At 43.4% G+C, this 25,314-nt stretch overlaps 1 protein-coding gene and 1 long non-coding RNA gene across 5 annotated transcripts in view; one reads left to right on the forward strand and one right to left on the reverse strand.

Annotated features, from left to right (window-relative positions):
- LOC142013327 (S-adenosylmethionine synthase-like) overlaps nt 1–25,314 on the forward strand; it is a 35,429-nt gene that overhangs the window by 3,203 nt on the left and 6,912 nt on the right. Inside the window, exons 2-10 of one of the 4 annotated variants that reach the window (XM_074994560.1) lie at nt 4,496–4,693; nt 4,969–5,089; nt 10,697–10,774; nt 17,020–17,142; nt 18,498–18,610; nt 19,460–19,603; nt 21,157–21,375; nt 22,763–22,945; nt 25,053–25,186. In XM_074994560.1, coding sequence (XP_074850661.1) covers nt 5,017–5,089; nt 10,697–10,774; nt 17,020–17,142; nt 18,498–18,610; nt 19,460–19,603; nt 21,157–21,375; nt 22,763–22,945; nt 25,053–25,186 — 1,067 coding nt within the window. In that variant the 5' untranslated portion in view covers nt 4,496–4,693; nt 4,969–5,016. The remainder of the gene's footprint in view (nt 1–4,495; nt 4,694–4,968; nt 5,090–10,696; nt 10,775–17,019; nt 17,143–18,497; nt 18,611–19,459; nt 19,604–21,156; nt 21,376–22,762; nt 22,946–25,052; nt 25,187–25,314) is intronic. The other 3 variants (XM_074994561.1, XM_074994563.1, XM_074994562.1) reach the window with 3 other exon arrangements.
- Nucleotides 6,817–25,314, reverse strand: part of LOC142013329 (uncharacterized) — a 30,842-nt gene continuing 12,344 nt past the window's right edge. The window contains exon 3 of the long non-coding RNA XR_012645607.1: nt 6,817–6,926. This is a non-coding gene — a long non-coding RNA (uncharacterized LOC142013329). The remainder of the gene's footprint in view (nt 6,927–25,314) is intronic.

A 25,314-nucleotide genomic window follows, 5' to 3' on the forward strand; every position in this document is an offset into this window, starting at 1 on the left:
AGAAGGATCCCCAAAGCAGATTTTTCTCCTGCTCTCACCTCCACTGTTTGAGGGAAGAGGTGGTATATATGCTTGTCCCCTTCCAAATGCTCATCCCAGCTGGCTGAGAGAAAGGGAAGCCTTATGTGCATCGGGCATCCCAACCCCGCCACGAGCTACATCCTGGGACCAGGGTGGATTGAATGACCCCAAGGACCTCCTTAAGGGGACAGACTGTCCTACCACACATGGCAAACAGAGGAGAGAGACATGGTGGAACCCCTGGGCTGAGCTCTTTATTTGTATGTGATGCTATCTAAAAGTATTTAAACTGGTACTGGTTTAAATTCTTAACCTGAGCCCAAGCTAAGGTTCTGATGGTGCAAACCCCAACACACACAACAGGCCTATTGCAAAGGGGAGGTGCAAAGTGGTGCTATCTTCCTAAATAAAATTCCCAGTAATGAGATGGGGGTGAGAGGGGTAAGGTGGCTCAAAAAACAAAAACCAAAACCACAGAAAAACAAAACAAAAAAAAAACCAACCTTGTAGTTCCTTCTTGGGATGGCGTTCTGACACCTCATCTGCTTTTATCCACTGACATCAGCTTCCTCTGCCACATCCCCTATTAACTGTGCATGTATTAGTTCTATCTCCAGTCTAGCAGAGTCTATGGTATGCTGGGGGGCGGGGGGATTATGGGAGATTGCATTGTAGGAAAGAGGCCACCCATGAGGATAAAGAGGCCTCATTATAAAAAGTGTGGAGATATCACTCCACCTCACAGTAGGGAAGAATAGCCACAGCATCTGGGAAAATTGTAAAGATTCTTAGAGGAGAGAACAGAATGGGGAGAGTCTCAAGTAAGCCAATGGGAGTGGGTGAGAAATCAGTCAAAGGGAAAGAAAATAAAACTGGGGGGAAAGACACACAAACTGGGGAGAGGAATCTGGCATATACCCTTCAACACGTGTCTGGTATTTGTCAAATATTGTGTTAAAAGCTAAGTAATAAGCTAAAATGTCATCATTTTAAATCCAGGATACTCTCATCTTTTAAAACTTTCTGGGCATGGACTCACATACCTTTATGGGTTTCTTGGCCTCTTCAAAGTTTCCTGTATATCTCCACCTTTTGGGCCTTAGGCTATGGGCCTGCATGTAAGTAACTTATATCAGTAAAAACAAAAAGAAGTCCTGTGGCACTTTATACACTAACAGATATTTTGGAGCAGAAGATTTCGTAGGCAAATTTTATGCTCCAAAATATGTTAGTCTATAAAGTTCCACAGGACTTCTTGTTGTTTTTGAAGATACAGACTAACTCGACTACCCCTCTGATACTTATCTGAGTAGTTTAACTGAGGTCAGTAGAAATACTCTTACTTGTTAGTGTGTGTATGTGTGTATTTGCTGCATTGGAGACAAGATCTTACTTTCTTGGGAACTAAGAAATAATCCATATTCACAGTGTCTAAGAGCACAATGTATTAGTAGTTCATCTAGTTTTATCTCCTATGTAATCACCAGCAATTAATTTTCACACAGTTACTTTTGTACTGAGTGCAAACTTGTGCTTGATTAGATCATATCTTGCTGAAAGGCTTCCAGTCTTGATCTGAAGACCTTGAGAAATGAAGAACCCACCACTTCCGTTGGTTGTTCCAATGGTTGGTTACCCTCATTATTAAAATTTGTGTCTAATTTCTGATCTGAATTTGTCTGGCTTTAGCTTCTATCCACTGGCTCTTGTTATACTTTTCCCAATAGATTAGAGCCTTTTAGTACCTGGAATTTTCTTCCAGTAAAGACACTTACATCCTGTAATTAAGTTAACTTAGTCTTTATGGTAAACTAAATAGATCAAGTTCTTCAGGGATGTATCTGACTACAATGCAATTAAAAACTTACGGTTAGCTCTTGCCAGCTGCCTCGGGCTCAGGGGTTATTTAACTGTGTTCTAGACGTTTGGGCTTAAATTAAACTCCAGCTCATAGGGCTCTGAAAGGCGGGAGTTCCAGAGCGCAGGCTACAACTCAAGCCCAAATATCTACACCATTTAGTGCAAGTCTGAGTCAGAAAGCATGGGCCAGCTGGGATTGTTGAATTGTAGTATGGACATACCTTCTGTCCTTCTGTAAGGCATCTTCTCCAGTGCTCAAATAGTTTTTGTGGCTTATCTGTACCCTTTTGAATTTTTCAACTTCAACCCTTTATTCCTCTCACATTCAAAACTTCCAGTGATGCATCTGAGTTCTGTGTGGAGGAACATTAATGTGTCAGTTCATATTTAGTAAGAGATAAAAGTAAATCCAGGGAGGTTGACCTGAGCAAGTGGGGGCTGGCCTGGGGGGAGGGGAGGGGGCTGGCGTGGGGGGAGGGGTCTTGGAAAGGGGAGAGGCATCTCCACCTTCCTGGAAGAAGCAAGTCCTCTGGTGGAAGAAGCAGGGCTGGGACTAGCTTTCCACCTGCGAACCCTTCAGCCTTGCCCAGAACATGCCACTTGGGCCTCCAGCTATGAATTAAAGGGCCTAGAGCTAAAGCTACTGCTGCAGTAAGTGGCCTTGGTGGCCAGGAGCCCTGGCTCTTTTGAATCCTTGGGGCAGTTGCCCTCTTTGCATCTCCCCCCACGAATCAACTGGCCTGAGTAAACCATAAAAGAACACATTTTTCACAAACTAGTGCTTGGGTATTTTTAGTTTGCATCATTGCTTTCCTGCCCTTACTTGGTACTTTGTAATAACGAACCTTTTCAATTACAGTAAATCAGTACATTAGACAAGTTAATAATTTTCAAAAAGCCCCTATAAAATTCATTAATGTTGGTTTAAAGTCCTTTTATTGCACTAGCTCACACCCCTGGTGAGCAATCACTGCTCTAACAATGTTGCCCAAACATCTGAGTACTGAGCTCCTTCAGCACAGGGCACTGAAAGTTTTTCCTCTTCAGCAGATTAGGTAGGGCCATCAGACATTACCAAACTGATACTTGTGGTTCATACGCTACTTGGTGGTGTTCTATGAAGTGCTGACTGCTCATGTAGTTGTGCCTTACAACAGATGGCTTGTTGCCACTGCAGAGCTAACGTGCATTAACTAAAGCATTGAGTGTGGTGGTACTTTAACTTGTATTGTCTGGCTCATCAGGAGGTAAAGGCTACAGTTGAAGTTAGCATAGCTAATGAGCAGCTAATCCTATCATTCTGTGCAGTTCAAGAGTTTGTTTCTCAGCTGAGTTAGGCTAACTTGAGGAATACACTGCAGTGATGAAAACCACAGTTAACGCTGTAGTGACAAACCTAGCCAGAGACAGAAATGATGGAAGGGAGAGGATGAAAATTCCTCAGGGGAGCTCTGCAGCCATGGGTATGAAATACATGGCAATAACTAGGCAACTGGTGGGCTGTGATTGCTTAGTATTATAAGTGGCAATCATTTCATTGTTTGTCTTTCCTTCTTTGTGAGTACCCACCTCATATATCCAACAAAGTATTCCAAGATTTTCAGAAAAGATGAGTAGTATTTGTTGCCTTGGTTTTTGGCAACTCTGCTTGAGACATCTTAGAGGTTTGTGTTTCAGGAAGTGAGCAGCTCCTTGAAACAGGCCCCTTTAATGTGACCCTGCTAGGGCACCCAAAAATTGGGACCCTCAAAGTCTCTAGTCTCAGAAGGGTATCCGTATTAGTCAGTGTCTGCAAAAATGACGAGGCATTCTGTATCACCTTAAAGACTAACCAATTTATTTGGGCACAAGCTTTTGTGGGTAAAAAGCACTTAAGTCAGATGCATCTAATGAAGTGTTTGTTACCCAAGAAAGCACGTGTCCAAATAAATCTGCTAGTTTTAAAGGTGCCGTAGGACTCCAAAAGTCTCTGGTGATTCTTAGAAATGTCATCTCTACATGTTTTAGGCTGGGACTTACTCTTATTCCACGTGTACAGCAATTAACATAATGGGGCTTTCATCCCTGGTTGAGGCCTGAAGGTGTATTACAAGGCACATAAAGAAATTAGCCAAACTACAATCAAAGTTTCAAAAAGGACTGAGCTTATTCAGCCACCTTAAGTATCTCACTGCTACGCTTTCCAAGTAGTATTTTTTCTATACAGACAATTGCTGGAATTGCCATGGAGTTATTTATTGTTCAATTGCAAGAGCAAGAAGAAAGGAAGGCAGTGGTCTTGGTTTGTATGATCAGAATAGGAGGGAAGATGGCTCACAAGACACCTCTTCAGATGTGGCCTAAAAATCAACAAGTTTAAGAACATCTGAGGCAGGGCATAGCTTTTAGTCCCATTGTTGAGGGATTGCTGATGTACCTAGCTAGTTGTCCATCCCAGTGACCCCAAAATAACCTAGTATATTGTCACCTTTTAATTATCCCATTTCTTACTCCTCTTGTGACTCAAGTATGGTACTGGTAACAGGAGCATCATGTACCATCTGTGGTTATTAGAAAAAAGAATTAAAACTGTGCTTATAATACTAAAAGGTTGTTTTTTTTCTTCCAAATACAGAATATTTGTCTATAAAAATCATCAGTGAAGCAAAATACAGTATTTGGATACTACGTTGCTCAAAAGGAAAAGTCTGTTTTCTGCTCATGTTTACAGGACAAATCTGCATGCTGCCTCCTTACAATCTCCAAATGTTTCACTGAATATCACTTGTGTCCATTTCTGAGGAAAGAATACAACCATCAAGTTTGGGTAGAGGTATGTAAAAGCACCCAGCATTGGCCTGGCCCTGTACCACTGAATTTATTCCTAAAACTGCCGTTGAAGTCTGTGGGAGAAGAGTCCATCAAACAGGGCTTTTGAAAATCTCTGTGTTGTCAGAAGCAGTTCTTTGTAACTGCCTCTAGGAGCAACCTAAGTCTATTGAACTTCTGAACTGGTGACCACACAGAAACAGTTAAATCAGCAGTTTCCGTAGACAAGTTAACCTTTTCCCCTCACAGCTTTCTCTCTGTGCTTCCTCTGAAATCTAGTTTGCTGAAGTTTTTCATTGCCGGCAGACTCTTTAAAGATACTAAACCATGTCAGGCAACACTTCAAAAAGAGAGAAGCGATTTCTCTTTACCTCAGAGTCTGTTGCAGAAGGACATTCTGGTAAGTAAAACTGTCTATCAGATCTTTCCTGTTATCATATTCTGTGACTTGATCTGTTTGGTTTTCTGATCAAATGGAGAGAAACAGGAACCAGCTAGAGTATGTATTTAGTCATTCACAACAAATTTTCTCATTTGGGAAAGGTTTGTCTTCCTTCTGTTTAGATCTCAGTATAATTAGTGTTGACTTAATTAAAATTGTATAGAATATCATTTCCAAGACTTACTGGGGGCCATTTTCTGTGTGGTCTTGTTAGAAGACCAGAAGTTACTGAATGTACTGGCAGTATGCTGTATCCTGAGTATGTTCATTGTCATAGCATTACACTGTTCAGAAATGCCTCGAGCAATTACGCAGTGCGCTGGTGCTGGGCAGGGATGTGAATGGCACTGTATTTCAGATACGCCTGCTGTATGCCTCCTGCTGATGCTGATCCCCTTAAGACATGTCTATACTTGCCTTAAATCATATAGACTAATCATAGCCTCCGAGCAGGGCTCCAGTTAAAAGGCAAAGTGTTGTCAGCCCTTGCCATTTATTAAGTTCAGCTGCTTTTTTCACATTGCTTTTTTTATTCTATAGGAAACTTTGTGAAATGAGCTTGGCTCGTTAATGGGAGAGAGGCTTCTATTGTTTACAGGGAAAGTCTGAGCCCTTAACAAGAATTTGGCCCCTTAGATTGGTAGTAAACTAGCACTATGTTTTTAAATGCTTAAATGGGAACACTGAAAGCTAAGACTGCAGTACTAACACCATAAATGATTTCTGCCTCCTCTTGTAACCAAATGTAAGGCAAGGAAAATGCACTTTGTTGCAGGTGGGACTGACTGGGCAAAAACAACAAAAAAACAGAACTGTGCTGATTTGTGGGAAAACACTAAATCTCGTCATATTTTCTTTCATAGAATGTCAGCAACATAAAGCAAATATTCCTTTTTTTGGTAAAGATTTTTAATATTAAAATTTAAGTGGGGGGATATAGAGAGATTTGATGTCTATTATAGCAGAGTTTGAAGTATTTTTCCATGGTTTAAATAAGATTTACTATAAAAATTGTGCCTGAATTCCATTTATATGTGTTAATTGGCTCTTTAATAACATGGGGGAATGTGTCTTTCTTGTGGGATTTGAGGGACCTAAGGGTTTTGCACATGTGAGCAGGATAAAAAGGCAAGAAACAATGTGGGATCAGGTGGGAGGGGGTGTTGTAGGACAGGATGGAAGTGGAAATTAAAAAGAAATGCTGCACAGAGGGCTCTATCCCACAAAAAAGGGGCCTGGAAACCACGGGAGGGCAGCACCTTTATGCAGCAGGTACAGCTTTTATTGTGTAGTGCGTGCAAGCATGGAGAACAGCTGCACAAGCATGTGGCTTGGGGGACTTCTGCTGGGGAGAACGTCATGCAACACGTCTCCTATAGCTCTACCCCTGCATAAAGAGAGGGGACCATGAGGACCTATGAGTACCTGATAGCCTTGCAACCTGTTTTGTTTCATTCTACAGTACTGTACTGTAGAATGCGGCTCAGGATATCTAACACACTGAAAGAACAAAAGTCTGCCTTTATCTAGAACATACTCTTTCATCTCTTCAAATCAGAGGCAAATAATTGACCCAGTGAATTTTACCTTCACATGTTGGTGCCAGAAAAAAATAAAATAAACTTGGTCCTCTATTCATTAACTTAGTTTACTGGATGAGGGAGGTAACCTAGTGACAGATGATGCAGGAAAAGCTGAAGTACTCAATGCTTTTTTGCCTCAGTCTTCACGGACAAAGTCAACTTTCCCATGACGGTCCTAGACAATGCAGTACAGGAAGGTGGAGGGCAGCCACCTGTGGGGAAGGAACAAGTTATGAGCTATCTAGAAAAACTAGATGTGCACAAGTCCATGGGTCTGGATTTAATGCACCCCAGGGTACTGAGGGAATTGGCAGAGGGGTCATTGCTGAACCTTTGGCCATTATCCTTGAAGACTCTTGGAGATCAGGGTAGACACCAGATGACTGGAAGAAGGCAAACGTAGTGCCCATCTTTAAAAAAGGAAAGAAGGACAATCCAGGGAACTATAGACCCGTCAGCCTTACCTCAATCCCTGGGAAAATAATGGAGGCAATCCTCAAGGAATCCATTTGGAGCACTTGGAAGAGAGGAAAGTGATCAAAAGTAGCCAACATGGATTCACCAGGGGCAAGTCCTACCTGACCAATCTAATTAGCTTCTGTGACGAGGTAACAAGCTCTGTGGACACGGGGAAGTCAGTGCATGTGACATACCTTGACTTCAGCTTTTGATACAGTCTCCCACAACATTCTTGTCCATATGGATTAGATCCTTGGACTATAAGATGGATAGAAAGCTGGCTTGATGGTTGGGCCCAACGGGTAGTGGTCAGTGGCTCAATAACTGGATGGTGATCTGTTTCAAGTGGAGTGCCGCAAGGCTCAGTTCTGGGGCCAGTGTTATTCAACATCTTTATTAATGACCTGGATGAGCGACTGGATTGCACCCTCAGCAAGTTTGCGGAAGACACAAAACTAGGGGGAGACGTAGATTCATTGGAGGGTAGAGAGAGAATCCAGAGGGACCTGGATAAATTGGAGGACTGGGCCAAAAGAAATCTGATGCGGTTCAATAAGGAGAAGTGTAGAGTCCTGCACCTGGGGCGGAAGAATCCCAAGCATTGTTACAGGCTGGGGACCGACTGGCTCAGCAGCAGTACGATGGAAAGGGACCTAGGGGTTATGGTGGACGAAAGGCTGGATATGAGTAAACAGTGTGCCCTGGTAGCCAAGAAGGCTAACGGCATACTAGGGTACATTAGGAGGAGCATTTTGAGCAGATCTAGAGAAGTGATTATTCCTCTTTATTGTCACTGGTGAGGCCACATCTGGAATATTGTGTCCAGTTTTGGGTCCCCCAGTAGAAAAAGGATGTGGATTTGCTGAAGCAGGTTCAGCAAAGGGCAACAAAAATAATTAAGGGTCTGGAGCACAAGACCTATGAGTATAGGCTGAGGGATTTGGGCTTGTTTAGTTTACAGAAGAGAAGACTTAGAGGTGATTTAATAGCAGCCTTCAACTTCCTGAAGGGGAGTTCTAAAAAGGAAGGTGAAAAACTGTTCTCAGTGGTGTCAGATGACAGAAGAAGGAGCAATGGTCTGAAGTTGAAGAGGGAAAGGTGTAAGTTAGATATTAGGAAAAACTACTTCACCAGGCGGCTCGTGAAGCACTGGAATGCGTTGCCTAGGGAGGTGGTGGATTCTCCATCCCTTGAGGTTTTTAAGTCCCCGCTGGACAAGGTCCTGGCTGGGATGACTTAGTGGGGGTTGATCCTGCCTGAAGCAGGGGGCTGGACTAGATGACTTCCTGAGGTCCCTTCCAGCCCTGTGATTCTGTGATTCATAGGCTTTGTCTACACTAGAGCGATCTGGTGACAGACATTTCTATCGGAAGATATCTTCCAATAAAATTTCTGTCAACAGATCATGGTTAGCCTGCCTGGGTGCTCTCTCGATAGAACAGCAAACTGAAGGCACAGTGGATAGGGCTGCCCGATGTCCCAGAATCCCTGTCAACAGAGGGCCCCCGAGCATGTACTAACCGGCTTTCTGTTGACAGAGTCTGTCGACAGAGGCATTCTGCCTCATGGGGGAGCAGCAGAACACTGCTGACAGAAGTGCTGCTTTCTTTCAATTTACTGTTGACAGAATGCCTTGAGAATGTGGATGCTCCGTGGGTTTTGTCCACATTGGACAAACCTCTCTAGTGTAGACATAGCCCAAGTGTTCATACCCACCAATTCACCCTAGATTTTGTTACTGACAAAGCTTCTGGTCCTGCAAGTAAGTACACTAACATGGAGCCTGAATAAGACTCCAAACAGGTGTAGAAGTTTGTGCCAGTGTACATCCCTGCAGGAAATAGCTAACTGCAAGTTTTAAAAGGGAAATAATAAGTCTTTGATCAATAGTCACACCTATTTGATTGTCGGAAGTATTTTCATTGTTAAAGCACTAGCACAAGGACGTTCATTAAAAACAACCTTGAAAAGATCAAAATACAGTGGCACTGACGTTTACTTTGCTGTTGCAGCTACAGAATGTGAATGCTCAACCACATACCTATTGTTCATTGAACTAAAATGTTAACTATAACCAAGACTTAACTATATTTATGTGGCACACAAGTTCTTGTTTTTTTAATTTTGGGCATGGTCCATTCTGAATTTGAACCTGAGTGTGTGAATAAGGGTGATAAGCATTAAGGGTCCAGATTTTTAAAGATACTTAGCTGCCTAAAGATGTAGATAGGAGCCTAATGAGATTTTTCAGGTCATCAATAGGCATTTGGTACTTAGGTGCTTTAGAGAAACCCTACTATGCACTTGTCTATATGTTTAGGCATCTAAATGCCTTTTTAAAAGGCTAGCCCTGTATTTCTAGTAATTCAAATAAAGTAAAAAATTAACATTAAAAGGTCAATTTGAGATTTTTACAGCATAAATACATACATCATTGTTTGCACAGTGATCTGCCCATATGCTTTCTGACTTGAAGTCCAGGGTGCAGGTCTGCTCACTCTCTGAATGTTAAGTCACTGTTTTACTGTCACAGGAAAAAATACTGTTGTGCATAATTTAGTTTTGCTCCAAGTATTAGGGGCACATAAGCCATCTGGTTGAAATTAATTCCCTTAAATCCCTACCCTGTTCGCAGATGGTGATAGGAAGAAAAGAATTCTGTCTTGTAAATATCAAGTCCTGCTTACTTCAACACCTGGCTATAATCACATTACAGCCTGTTTATCTTCTCTTCTAATTCCACGTTTGCTTGCCTAAGAGATCTGAGGAATTGTTTTTCACATTAAATGGAAGTTTGAAAATAAAATTCTCAACACAATTAGACCAGGTCTCTGCTGATATACAGAACAGATTTTTGGCTCTAATCTGTCTTTCCATATACTCAGTATGCTGCTAATTTAAATTTTATTTTTATTACTAATCTATTGTGGTATGTTTCTTTAATGCTTAATAACTCATTCTGATCTACTTATAGCTCGTCCTTTTGTCTTGGTTATCATTCTATACAGCGATAATGCCTACAACCTCCAATCAGCACTGAGTATGCCAGGGTAGTTGATGCAGACAAAGTAAAAGAAATCATCTTGGCCCCCAAAATTAGCTAACATTTGTTTCAGTATCTTTTTCAGGTATTTTGGAGTCTCACAAGTTGTCCTTCTCTGAAATTAAGTCTTCAAACCATTTTAACAGAAGGTTATGTCCCTTCCTGGCGACTCCTTACAAGTGGGGAGAACTAGGGTACTGGGAGGTGGCAGGAATGTGTTTGCTGTTGTGGACTAGAGGGGGAAGAGAAAGTAAAGGCATGGATTCATTTCTGTGTTTTTAGTTGATAAATTTGCATCTAGACAGGCACTTAAGAAACAGAACACTCATTTTCACTGAGAAGGAATTCTGTGTGTCTCCTTCCTTATGGCACCTGACTGATGATCTTAGGACATGGCATACTTCTGCAGACCATGTTTGTATTATGTTTTAGAAATGTTTATTATAGGAAACAACTAAATAACATATTATTTTTGTCTAGATAAAATGTGTGATCAAATCAGTGATGCTGTTCTTGATGCCCATATCAGAGCTGATCCAGATGCTAAGGTTGCTTGTGGTAAGTACTGTTTGCTGGTTAAGACAAAAGAGCTTAAAAAGTAAAATAAACAATACTCTCCATTCATATAGCTTTATATTCAAATATTGTTTTTCTAGTAGATGGCCAAAAACCCAGGAGTCCACCTCAAGAAAGAGGAGAACTTTGGCTAAAAGCCCACCTTGGTTCAGTGTTAAGTGAAAGGAGTAGTTAGAAATAAAAAAGGAGTGTACACCAAATGGAGACAGGGGAAATGACATTGAATGTAAAACAGAAGTTCTGAAGTGTGGAAATTTGATAAGGAAATCTGAAGACCCCAGAGAAAAAATCCATTTCTGGCAGGACTACGGACAATAAAGAATTTAAGTGTGGGCCTGGGAGGGTTATGGAAAGATAGATGTGTTCAATAAATATTTCTGTTCTCTTTTTGGAAAGAAGCATGATGATATACTTATATCACATGAAGAAGATAAATTAATTTCCATCTATTAGTAACTGAGGATGACTTTAGACAATCAGCAGGCCCAGGTAACTTGCACTAAGCTAGGGGGACAGGTTGATATATTGGAGGATAGGGATAGGATCCAGACTGACCTAGATACATTGGAAGATTGGGCCAAAAGAAATCTGGATAGGTTCAACAAGTGCAGAGTTCTGCACTTGGGACAGAAGAATTCCCAGCATTGTTACAGGCTGGGAGCTGACTGGTTAAGTAGCAGTGCAGCAGAAAAGGACCTGTGGATGAAGGTGGATGAGAGGCTGGGTATGAGCCAACAGTGTGCCCTTGTAGCCAAGAAGGCAATTGGCATATTGCGGTGCATTAGGAGGAGCATTTCCAGCAGATCTAGAGAAGTTATTATTCCCGTTTACTCAGCACCGGTGAGGCATTATTGGGTGTATTGTGTCCTGTTCTGAGCCCTCCAGTATAGAAAGGATGTGGATGCCTTGGAGCAGGTCCAGCAGAGTCTGGAAATGATTAGGGGGTTGGAGCACATGACCTACGAGGAGAAGCTGAGGGATTTGGGCTTATTTAGTTTGCAGAAGAGAAGAATGAGGAGTGATTTGATAGCAGCCTTCAATTTCCTGAAGGGATGGCTCTATAGAAGAGGGAGAGAGGCTGTTCTCAGTGGAGATGGGCGGCAGAACAAGAAGCAATAGTTTGAAGTTGCAGAGGGAGAGGTGTAGGTTGGATATTAGGAAAAAACTGTTTCACCAGGAGAGTGGTGAAGCGCTGGAATGCGTTACCTGGAGAGGTGGTGGAATCTCCATCCCAAGAGGTTTTTAAGTCCCAGCTTGACAAAGTCCTGGCTGGGATGATTTAGTTGGGGTTGATCCTGCTTCAGGCAGGGGGCTGTACTAGATGACCTTCTAAGGTCTCTTCTAGCCCTTGGATTCTTTGACTCTGTGATTCTATGATTCACCCACATGTCCTAAAAGAGTTGGATGAGGAGCTCTTTGGTTTGGTGGTGTTAATCTTAGAATATCAAGGAAATTCTAGAACACTGGAAGAGTGCTAATGTGCCATTATTGAAAAAGAGCAAGCAGGATGTCCCATTACCCTGTCGATTACCCTGAAATCAGTCCTAGAGAAAATAATGGAAAACCTGGTACAGGAATCAGTGAAGTGTTAAACCCTAGCAATATAATTAGTGATAGTCAGTGTGGTTTTATGGAAAATAAGTTGTGTCAAACAAGCATGGTTTTATTCTTTGAAATTAAATTTTGGTTTGTAAAGGTAACTTTCTGGATGTAATAAATTTAGTGGGGGGGCTTGGTCATGCATTTGACTTAGTGCTGCACAATACTCTGACTCAATGTTAGCATTTTACAATTTCAATAATGCTTACATTATTATAGATTAAAAACAGCTAGCTGACATATGTCAAAGTAGTTGTCAAAGAGGGATTGGTAAAAAGGGTTTTTTCTTGGGGGTTCAGCATGTGTGCATTCTAGACCTGAGGCTATTGAACTTTTGAGTCAGTGAGCTGGAAGCATATATAAAATCACTGATGATAAAATTTGCAGGTGACACAAAGACTGACCAAGTGATAAATAATGAGGAGGCCAGGGCAGCCATTAAGTGTACTCTGGATCACTTATTAACCTGGGCTCATTCAAACACAACTTATTTTGCTACAGACAAATGGCAGGTTATACAACTAGGAAGAAGGAAAAAAGGCCTGACCTACAGGGGGCACAGTGCCTCTGACAGGGGTAACTTTCGAAAGATGCAGGAGTCATAGTGGGCAAGCAGCTCAACAGCTGAGAGAAGATATGATAGAAGACCAGTTATGGCCAGTTATATATAGGAGGTCAGACTAGATGATCTAGAATCATAAAATCATAGAACAATAGAGCTGGAAGAGACCTAAAAAAGCCATCGAGTCCAGCCCTCTGCTCTAAGCAGGACCAAACCCATCAGATCAGCCCTGCCAGGGCTTTGTCAAGGTGAGACAAACACCTGCAGGGATGAAGACTCCACTACTTCCCTGGGTAGACCATTCCAATGCTTCACCACCCTCCTAGTGAAAAAGTTTTTCCTAATGTTCAACCTGGACCTTTCCAACCACAACTTGAGACCATTGTTCCATGTTCTGCCATCCATGACCACTGTGAACAGCCTCTCTCCAGCCTCTTTGCAGCCTCCCTTCAGTAAGTTGAAGGTTGTTATCAAGTCCCCCCTCAGTCTTCTCTTCTGCAGACTAAACAGTCCCAATTACTCAACCTTTCTTCATAAGTCATATGCTCTAGCCCCCTCATTATTTCGGTCACCCTCTGCTGGACCCTCTCCAGTGTATCCACATCGTTCCCATAAATGGGGGCCCAGAACTGGACACAGTACTCCAGATGCGGCCTCACCAAAGCTGTATAAAGAGGAATAATCACTTCTCTGGATCTACTGGCAATGCTCCTCTTGATGCAACCTAATATGCCATTAGCTTTCTTGGCTACAACGGCACACTGTTGACTCATGTCCAGGGCAGTGGTTTTCAACCAGTGTGCTGCACGAACTGTCTAAGTGTGATGCAGGAATATCATCAATTTCTGCTCCCTGCAGCTCTTTGCAGAGCCAAGGTTGGAGGAACTGATGAAACTTCATGGCACACTTAGGTGAACCCATGCCAGCTGGGGGCTCAAACAGTAAGGCTGCCTGAGTCCCCAGCTAGCAAGGAGTCATTCATTTCCTTCCTGCAGCCACTTTGCAAAGTCTCTTCAAGGGGAAATTGACCAACCTCACACTAGCTGGACCCTAGGCAGTTTTACTGCTTGAGCCCCCAGCTGGCATGTGGTCATCAATCCCCCTGCCCGGGTAAAGACCTGCAGGGAGGGTAAATTGACCAACCCTGGACCAGCTGGTGGCTCAAGCAGCAAGGCTGCCTGATTCCCAGCTAGTGTGGGGTTGGTCAATTTCCCCTCGCAGAGGCTATGCAAAGAGGCTGCAGGAAGGAAATTGATACATTAGCTGGGACTCAAGCAGCCTTGCTGCTTGAGCCCCCATCTGGTGCTGGGTGGTCAATTCCCTCCCCACCACGCTCTGCGAAGAGTTGGGAGGGGAAATTGCAAATCTCTCTAGTAAGACTGTAACCCTAGTAAACATAAGTCAATGTTACATTCCTGAGCAATCAATTTAGCTGGAAAAAGTAGGTGTGCCAAGGAACTGTTTGTGTCATTGAAATGTGCCGTGTTAATGAAAAGGTTGGGAACCACTGACCTAGGGGGCTATTCTGGCCTGAAATGATATGAATCAGTGAAGGATCTCAAAGCAATGTATGTGCACAAAGTTAATTTTAACATCTGTGTTGCAGAGCTATTAACTTCATTTTATAAATTCTCTGTCTCATGAGTTCTGGATCAGAGGAAACCCCACTGGTTTAGCTTGATGGCTTTGTGTATTGTTAATGTGGGAATTGAGTTGCACACGCATTCCTTTGTCTAGGACACATCTGTTTATCATTTTTATGGGGACTAGACTGTCTGATTGTAAACATGTTCTAGTAACATACTGAGGGACTTCAGAATACCACAACTAACTTTAACATGTGCATTTTGCCATTATATTGATAACCAGCATCTTACTAGCTTTCATATAATATCTTACAAGACTTATTTGTACAAATATTATTGCAGTAGTGCATGGGGTGTGAGTACAGTAGTCCCTCGAGTTACACGAGGGTTGTGTTCCCAGACACCCTCACATAATTTGAATTTCGTGTAAGTTGGGAGGTGACTTTTTCCCCCTGGGGAATGCGCATTTTGCAGCCAGAAAAGCAGCAGAAGCACCTGGTGCTGCTTTTGAAATGTAAGTCCTGGGTTAGGGGGGCAGTTGGGGAGGGTTAAGCCTGGCGGTGAGTTGGGGCTGTGGGAGAGGAGCAGGGGGTTTAAGCCTGGGGTGGGTTAGGACTGCAAGGGTGTGGAGGAGTGCTGTTAAGCTGGAGTAGCCCGGGGTGGTTTGAACCGAAGCAGGGGGGTTGAGCTAGAGCCATGTACAGGGGTGGTGAGCTGGAGCAGGTAGTCAGCCAGGCCCCACAGAGGTTTAAACCAGGGCAGGAGAATTGAGCCTGAGCTGTGTGTGTTGGGGGGTGGGGGGGTGGAGGGTTGAGCAGGAGCCATGTGTGGGGTGGTTTGAACTGGGGCCAGGGTGGTTGCGCCAGAGCCATTTATTGGGGTGATAAGCCAGGCCGTAGGGGGTGCGGCTGAACCAGTGCCAGGGTGGTGAGCCACAGCTGGGCCGCAGGGGGTTTGAACTGGGGCCGCAGGCGGTGAGCCAGGCCGTGGGGGGTTTGAACCGTGGCCGTGCAGGCTGGGGATTGAGCCAGGGCTCGGGGAGCGGGATTCTGAGTTGCGTTTAACTCATGTTAATGCAAGTTAAGCACAATTCGAAACTGTGGGTTTCTAGGGTTTACTGTATAGGGAACCTCAGACCATTATGACAGTCAGTTGTGACACCTTGGATTTAGGAGAGATTGTGTCCCAACTGACATCCAGTTAGCACCACTGCTCTGTGGGCAGAGGTCTTGTTTGGGCGCAGTGATTTTTCGTGGGGAGATTTTTTTTCTGAGGGTGAGGCCCAGCTGCTGGCTCTCATGTGATTGTGTTCTAACTTAAGACAAAGGTCTCTATAGCTGAGCATAGCCACTCTTTTTGTACTTACTATAAACTGGGAAACTTTACTGTAGTAACACCTGGAGGTCCCACTTAGCGTGTGAGCTGGGTGGGCTAGGGACTGTCAACACTAAGGTCCAAATTTTTAAAGGTATTTAGGCATTGCTGCAATGAGCACTGCAAAGTCTTACCAATTTAGGAACCTAAATCTTCTTTTCAAAAGTCACTTGGAGCAGAATTCCCATAGGCTGTCAATGGCATTTTGACTCCTAAATGTCTAGGCACTGCACCACTGAGCGCAGCAATTGCTATATACCATTTGAAATCTTGCTCTAAGACTATCCCTGACCCCCCAAGATAAGACGCATCAAATGAGTGCAACAGGCAATTGGAAGGGGACAATCCTGGGAATATGGGGTCATGCTTTGAAGTGCTGTAAAATGCCTCCTTGGGCAGCAGGCACTTGATGGAGTCCAGGTTGAACCTCTCTAGTCTGGCGCACTCTTGTTTAGCAACAGCCATAATCCCACATGATTTTAGTTAGCTGGACAACCACTTATCATGGATGTGGCCAAGTTTCCCACAGTCCCATAAAGTTTGTTCACAGCCACCAGTCCTGGCTCTTATGCTGTTATTTAGCTGTAATTTACCCCAGATGTCTTCTAAGAGCCCAGTAAGCAGCTGGAGTGTTGGTAATGCTGCTCGACACTATTGACCTCCTGTGGTCTGGCAAATTCTCTTGTTCGACACCAGTCAGGTCTTGCTGGTGCTGCATCAGGGCGGTTCACCCTCTACAGACTATTTCTGATGATGTTCGCTCTTTACTGAGAACTGTCACTGTGTCCTGGCAGAGTCCAGCAGGAACCTTGTTTGCTCCACTAGGTGATACAGTGTCACTGAGAAAATTCAGATGCCCAGAACAGTGTAAAGCAATTAGAGCAGAAGGGAAGCTCCATCCCACACTGTCACAAACCACAAGAATCTGCCATTACTATCAAGTGAAGTTTAAAAAATGGGCGAAACTTAAGACTTATTTACTGAGGCAATTCCACAATGTGCTCTGTCCGGTCAGCCTCAAAGAGTGTCCTGCCATTGCTGCTAGAACTCAATACTCTCAAAAGCATAGCTAGACCTCTACTGTAATTTACTTAAACACGTTACAGAATGTGTGGCCAAAACTGGGATGATCTTGCTGTGTGGAGAGATCACGTCCAAAGCCATAGTGGATTACCAGCAAATTGTGCGGGAGACCCTTAAGAGGATACGCTACGATGACTCTTCAAAAGGTGAGTTATGTACTAGCTTCTCGATTCATTGTCAATTCTGAATACATGCACTCAAATCCCTCTGTAATGGTCTCCAGTGAAATAACATCATCAGTGAATCTGATACTGCAGGAGGAAAAATGTTAATATAAATATGGCTGTGTTGGATGTAGTTTCCAGTTGACATGTCACCCAGATATTAATTGTTAGAACTGCTGAACACCCTTCCTTGCTACTCAAGTGGTGAAGTGGGAGCATGCACAAATGACAGGCTCGTTCGACCTGGAATATGACTTGTCTGCAGACAAACAGCTTATTATAAAAACAGGAGAACTGATCTTGTATGGACATATTCAGTACAGGATTTAACAGTAGCCATCCTTCCACAAAAATCAAAACAAAACAAAACATTTCCAAACGTGATTATGAAGGGAAACTGCTCAATTGAAACCGACTTTGAAATTCAAAATGATACAATTAGGCTTCAGTAAGGATCTAAATTGTTTAACACTTTACAGAGGAACCTGCACTCCATGGATTCATATCTCCCCACCACCTACATTGAATGCCCACAGTCACCCTGACTGATCATCCTAATTTACAGTGGATAGTAACTTCTTTCTTGTGCAATAATTTTCTTTCATAGACACCTGTCTTTATATCTTCCACTCCAGTTCATCTGATGAAGTGGGTTTTACCCACAACAGCTCACGGCCTAATAAATCTTCTAGTCTTCTAAGTTGCTTACAGGACTCCTTCCTCATTGTTCTCATATTTTGGGTTTGAGGAAGTGTTGAGATTTAAAGTTCATGCCCAAGGGAATTCTTCAGTATTCCCAGATACTTGCTACAGTGGGTTCCGGCAGCAATGAAACTCATATGTGACTTTTACATGCCAGCATTTGCCTTTACTCATCTCAAATATATTTTGGTCTAATTTTATCAAATGCCCTTTACAGAAGACGGTGAATAAAAATCCGTCTCCCTTTCCCACGCTCTTCAAATTTTCCTGATTAAATGATTTTAGGCATTGGTATTTGTTCACCAGCAACAAAATATGGACAATGTCTCTGGTAGCATGACTTATAGTATTGAATTTGACACCTCATAAAAAACATAAGCTTCTAGCTAAAAAGACCAGAACAGATTGGGAACTGTTGTGTGCAGATATTTATACATGGCCTAGACACTGGAGGGAGACAAAGCCAAGCAGTTGACATAAGATTAATTTACACTGTGTGTTTGTAACCCAAATATCTCAAATCTGCAGCCAGCTTTCTTTGAACTATCTGTGAAGTGAAGCTTTTATAGACAATTTCTGAAAACAAACAAAAGCAGAAATCTGTGATAACATTTTCTTCCACTGCTCTTCACCAGGGTTAGACTATAAGACTTGTACTGTACTGGTAGCTCTAGAACAACAGTGTAAAGAAATCAAACAAGCTGTCTCCCATGGCAAGAGTGAAGATGATATTGGAGCTGGGGACCAGGTAATGTGCCTTTTATTTTAAGTATTTAGAGCCAAGTCCAATATACATAGCAGAATCAGTTAATTTGCATGGCATCAGACCTTTGATTGTTATTAAAAAAAGACTATACAGTATACATGTGGGTTTGAACTACATATTGTATACATGATTATACAATATATACATATTGTATACATGATTATACAATATATAATAATAAGGCCAAGAAAAACTGGTAGGCATTGGTTTCAACAAATGCTGCTTGCACATATCCAACAGCTCTGAAGGCACAACTAAACTGTTTGTTATGGCAAGTGTCACCAGGTGCATTCTGTTAGTCCTTCAAATTGTTAGTGTGAGCGAATGTGTGGTGTTTTGGATGTTGTGGTGTTCAGGTGGCTTTGGAAAGGGGAGCTGTGCTCCGTCTCTGATTAGAGTGGGTTCTTAAGGTGGAGTTATTTCTTGGGAACTAGTCAATGCTACAAGGCTGAGATCCTTGAAAGAAGGGATTACCCTGGACAGTGATTGATTTCAAGATTGGTATATGCATACGTAAGCAAGTGACACTGTACATCCATGTTCCCTGTAAGCTGAGCACTTGGGTGACCACCCAGGAGAGATTCAGGTGCTGCCCAGCTGATTAGCAGAGAGCCCAAAACCACCCACAGTGGGTACAATATGTTTCTACTGGCGGTGCATGTCTGCATATGCCTTGGTGCGCATAACAAAATTTATTCCACCAGGGATGGAAAATATAGAGGGAGCACTGTCATACGCCCAGACTCCATGTCAGAAAAGCCTCTTCCCTTTATCAGAAAATGGAAAAATGTGCTTTGAAATTATGTTTTATTTTCTGTTACCTCAATGCAGGGTTTGATGTTTGGTTATGCCACCGATGAAACTGAGGAATGCATGCCTCTGACAATCCTACTTGCACACAAACTTAATGCAAAGATAAAATCCCTGGAAAGGAATGGAACATGCCCCTGGATTAGACCAGACGGGAAAACACAGGTTAGTAAATACCATGAATTATAAATCAGATTTTAAAGAGGTGGTGTCCTTTGGGTTACACAATTAATTTTAGACTCAGTTCAGGTTCTTCAATAAAGGAACAACTGGTGTGGCAGTAGCATGAATGGAGTAAATTAGACAGGCTAGAAGATGGCATTTACATGTCCGTACCCCATATGGCCTGGGCCATACTGTCCTGCCAGTGCCTCAGTCATGACTCTTGGGACCAACGCAAGGAGGGAAAGGAACGCAGCTGTTTGCCTGGACACTAACACAATCAGTTAGTACCAATGAGGGTTGTGCTTTTTGTGGTAAGGGCACATTTTGTGAGGCAACTTGACTGAGACAATTCACTCACTTCCAGCAGGGCCCACAGCCACCCCAGACCCTGGGGCAAGGTGGAAAGGGGAACCGGCTCTGTGCGCCTGGAAGGGGTGGAGCCTAGGGCAGTCAGCCCTTAGTGCCGCAGCAATTCAAATGGGCCCAGAGGTTTGCTTGCCATTGCAGCTGAAGTGGCTGGCCAGAGCTCCAGGCCCCTTTGAAATGCCGGGCCCCAGGGTATCTGCCCCCTTTGTCCTCACCTGTTGGCAGGCCTGCTCACTTCCCACAGATCCCCAGCTCTTTAAGTCAGTGTTGCCGCTGGCTACATTTAAAGTAATGACCTAGGAGTAACAGGCTACAATAGCTGGTTAGTCATCCTCTTAGCCCACTAGTATTGTACCGAGTGGGTTTGCTAACTAAGTGGTTAGAATTACGTTTTCTTCCTTGTAAGGCAGTTAGTGCATATTTGTTCCCAGAAAGTGGAGAACTGACTGTGGGGTGGTAATCAGAAGCTTGGGGAATTGTTGGAGGAGAAGATGGTTTGTGTTTAACTTCACAAGTTCAGTGGTGGTGAGTGAAGTTGGGTTGTATTGTTGCACTTTGGGGTATTACTGGCTATGTATCTTTTTCAGGTGACAAAGAAATCATGTGGATACATTACCGCTTTCGCACTTGAATCAATCCAAAAACTATTTCAGGAGGTTTCTTTCATGTTATGAGAACGTTTGGGCATATAGGCGCTCGCATACATGCAAAGGGAGGACACAATGAATAACAAAGGAATGTTGATAACCTATTTGGTCTGAGGAAGAAAAGGCTTTCAAAGTCCAGGGGGTCCTTTCGAGAGGCCACTGTCTACATGGGCAGCGCGTTATTCAAAAGCGGCATTTTCGAATTGTGTGCTGCTGCCATTATGCTAATGAGGCACTGCATATTCATAGCAGCGCCTCATTAGCATCTTCCCAACTCACTCATTACCATGCCCCTTCCAAAAGGAGGGGGCTAATGTAGATGCAGCCCTAGGGATGAGCATAAGCTTCTGTGGTGGTCCCTGTGTATTTTAATGAGATAGCAGTCATTTTTGGCTTCTTTGAGGACTGTATTTATATTGTTCATTTCTCAGCATCATCAGTAATAATCTAGCATCCAGTCCTTGTTTTAGCTGTACGTTTGGGCTGGTGCCCGTCCTGGTCAGGGAATATTGTGTTTGAATTTCTGTAGATGCTTTTCAGGTCACAATGGAATACAAGGAATGCAGTGGAGCTGTGGAGCCCATCTGTGTACACACATTGGTGATCTCTGTACATCATGCCCCGGATATGCCTGTACAACAACTGCGGAAGGAACTAATGGAAAAAGTTGTCAAAGAAGTTATTCCAGCAAAATATCTAGATGAGAACACAATCTATCATCTCCTTCCAAGTGAAATATTTATAGAAGGTGGTCCTAAGGTATGGAGCTCTGAAAGATTTAGAATATAAATAGACTGAGATTACATTCTGCAATGTCCTTTCTAAAACTTCTCCCTCAAAACAATTAAGTATACTGTTTTAGTGAAACAATACAAGTTTATATTGTATTTTTTTAGGTAATGTGGTCACTTCTGTTTATATTTCGTTATCACAAGGATATGACAAAGCTAGCATTCAAACTGATCCCATGCTCATTTGGTCAATCAACTGTGGCTATATAGAGATGATTGCACGTTGAACATGATATTAAACAGACTGGCTCAGAAATCACCTGCTGAAATTCTTGTCTTGAAATGCTTGAGTTGATTTCACAATACCTGTAATGCTAAGCACTTAATGTAATTTGATTCATTAGTGCTATCCAGGTGACTATATAATTTAAGACTGAGACACAATGTATTAGCCTCACTGTACACCAGACCCTGGAATTTGTTCAGTATTTCAGTTACTCACACTGAGTAAGATTGTGCTTGGTTCTTACGTGGGTGAATAGGATGGAGAAGAAAATTAAAAGCCTCTTTCCTTTCTAATACCAATGGTGTAACAAATGGCTACAATCCAGAGAGTACTGGGCTGCTGTAGAGATGCCAGCAGTGCTCCTGGCTTCCCCTACTTGTGAGTGGCAGCCAGTCCAGCCACACAGTTCAGCTCCTAACTGCCCCAGCTGGGGGAAGCCGGGCAGCTCTGGCTCCACCCCCACTGCAGCCACGGTTCACTCTCCCCGCGTCAACCCCCCTGAGGCTGCGGCTCTGGCTCTGGCTCTGACTCCAACTCAATCAGTCCCCGGCCCCAGCTGCTGCTCCAGCTTCTGCAGCCTGGCTCCAGGCCCCCCAGCCCCAGTTCCAGCAGCCCCACTCAACCCCCCATGGTTCCGGCTCCAATCCTGGCTCCCTCTCCAACCCCCACCGCCTCAGCCCCAGATCCAACCCCACTGAAGCCCCGGTTCACCCTCCGTGGCTCCTACTCCAACCCTCGTGGCACTGGTTCAGCCCCAGCCCTCGCTGGCAGGAAGCCAGGCGACAACCGAGCCACAGCGCAGTCTGGCTCCCAGCTCCTGGCTCCCCCAGCTGTGGGGAAGCCGGTGAACCCTGTGAAATATGGGGCAATTAGCCCCTTTTTCAAAATAAACCAGGACGCCAGCATGGCGCCTGGAATATGGGGCTGTCCCGCTGCAAATGGGATGGATGGTCATGCTACCAGTAGACTATGTGAAATACCTGCCTACAAAGAGATGCACAGCAGCCCATTGATTAGACTGTTTTTGTTTCTCATATCAATACAAGCAATGCATCCATGATGGTGTTGGCATTAAGTTATACACAGAGGCTTGGTTTGTTAAGTCCATGTGCAAATGTATGCTTTACAGAGTGATGCTGGACTGACTGGCCAAAAGATCATTGTTGATACTTATGGAGGCTGGGGAGCGCATGGAGGAGGGGCTTTCTCTGGGAAAGATCCTTCCAAAGCTGATCGCTCTGCAGCGTATGCAGCTCACTGGGTTGCAAAATCCCTAGTGAAAGCTGGTCTCTGTAGAAGAGTATTGATCCAGGTAAGCCGGACAAAAGTAAAAGCAGCACACCCTAACAAACACATCATAGGACGTTCTCTTAGCAATTCCTATACTTAAGGCTCCTTAATAGTTTGAATTATGTTGTCAGTTGCTTGTATTTTTGCTACATTTAAACAAACGCTTTGGGTGGAAGTTTTTCATGCAGGGTGTACATTTCAGACTGAATATTTTGGAAATTTTCAGGAAAAAAGGGTTTGATTATTGCCAAGAACGGTGAAGAATTCTGTTTTGCCCATTTTAAATGCTTTACTTTAATGAGACATTCTGGCACCTCCGTGATTTGGGACAAGAACTTGAAATTTGGTGGTGGTCAGCCTGGCATCAGTGTGCCTCCAGTGGCCTTGGTGAAGACCTAAATTTGGACCAAGTAGATGCCACTGTGAAATCAGAGTTTGGACTTCCTCAGTAGGGTGTTGTGAAGACAAATGGATGCATGCTGGTGAAGCACTCGGATGCCACAGTGATTATGGTTGTGTAAATAGTGCAGGCTTGGGATGGTGTGCAGGAAATAAGAATAAGAATCTTTCAGGGAAGTCACAGAAGTCACAGATTCAATGGCTTTGAGAGACCTCTGTGAGCTTTCCCAGACCCAAGGTGGCAGGTTGGAGTTGTCAGCCAGCGAGAGTCCTGGAGCTGTGAGCTGCCATGGGTATCAAGGGACTCCACTGTTCCCAGTTGCTGTGCATGACAGGTGCTGGGGCACTCCCTTCCACAGTGGGTCTGGGCTCTTATCCTTCCAAACTCAGGTTCAGCCCTTTTCCTCCTCTCTGCCCCCGACTGCCTGCCCTCTTCAGCCCCATTTTCTCATGGCTATTTTTAGTGGAGGTCAGGGACAAGTCACAGGCTTCTGTGAATTTGTATTCATTGCGTGTGATCAGCACCTAACTTTCACTAAAAATAACTTGGACAAACTCTTAACCTTAGCAATTAATATTGTCAGGGGCCATGCACAGAAAGATGTAGCTTTACTAAATGAGCAGTCCTGGAGGAAAAATAGTAAGTGATCATGTAATTAAAGATTATCATAATGCATGTGCCTGGAGGGCCAAATTAACGTTACATGGGCATCCTAACTTGTAAATGCTTGACTTGCAATTGTCACAGTGTTAAGTATTTTTATACAACAAAACACGATTATGGTAGTAATGCTGCATTATTATATTAAGGGGACAAAAACCCTCACAGAAAGTTGAATGAATGCAGAGAAAATATATGCACTCAGGCAAGAACTTGTTCTCATTTCCCTCGCTTTCTTCTATTGAATGTCTTGCCTCATTCCTATGCAGTAAAATTAAATTTGGTTCCCCTTCCTTATGCATGATCCCTTTGGGTCTGTAATGTTAGGGTGATGCTCACATTGCCAGACTCTTAAACAGATATTACCATATATGGCCAGAGCAGAGCCCAAAACTAACACAAAAGAAAAACTATGATTGTCTGGGCAGCATGCAATACCAGTAAATAATCCTAGTTGTTCTGGGTGGCTGCTGTGTATCAGGTTTCAGTCAGCACACTAAATCCTTACATACATTCGAGGGCAGAGCTGCTCCACTGTTACACACTTGAGCCTGAGGTTTCGCCCTTTGTTCTTGCAGTGATCTGATAATAACTGATGATGCTGTACCTAGAAGTCCCAATTAGAAACAGGTCCTATTGTGCTAGGCATTCTAGAAACATGATGGTCCCTGCCCTGCACAGCTTAGAATCTAAATAGACAAGCCAGGTAAGGGGTGAAGAAAAGGGGAAGAATGTCACCACGTATTTAATAAGTAGAAAGGAACACCCCTTTTCCCCATGGTAGAACTCTTCCAGGCCCTAGCTCCTGAGCATGGTGTACTTTCGCTGTATTGTGGTTGTTCCTGTGGACCTCAACAACAGTGGCATAATGAGAGATATTTTTGCTGTGGAAAGGTAGCAGACCGAAACATAGCCAGGAACACGTGGTAATGGAATACTAAAAACAGGTCCTAAAGGAAATCCCTTATCTGTGAAATCTGAAACTAGGTAGTTTCTACTTTTGTAAAGCAGACTGGTCCTGAGTTGAATCGTAATTTCTAACTTTGTTTGATACGATTGTATCCTGCAGCTGTCTTATGCTATTGGTCTGAGCCATCCTCTTGCCATTTCGGTGTTCCACTATGGCACTTCAGAGAGATCAGAAGAAGAGCTGCTTGAAATTGTGCAGAAAAACTTTGATCTGCGCCTTGGAGCCATTATAAGGTTTGTCTCCCATTGGAGAACATACACATCCTGTCTGTCCACAGTGTAATATTAAGTAATTTAGTGATTTAAAATTAAGTAATTTAAAATTCAAGTGTCTGCTTCCTAAAATCCTGATTAACAATTTA

This window comes from Carettochelys insculpta, chromosome 5 (assembly GCF_033958435.1).
Source record: "Carettochelys insculpta isolate YL-2023 chromosome 5, ASM3395843v1, whole genome shotgun sequence".
Lineage (NCBI taxonomy): Eukaryota > Metazoa > Chordata > Testudines > Carettochelyidae > Carettochelys > Carettochelys insculpta.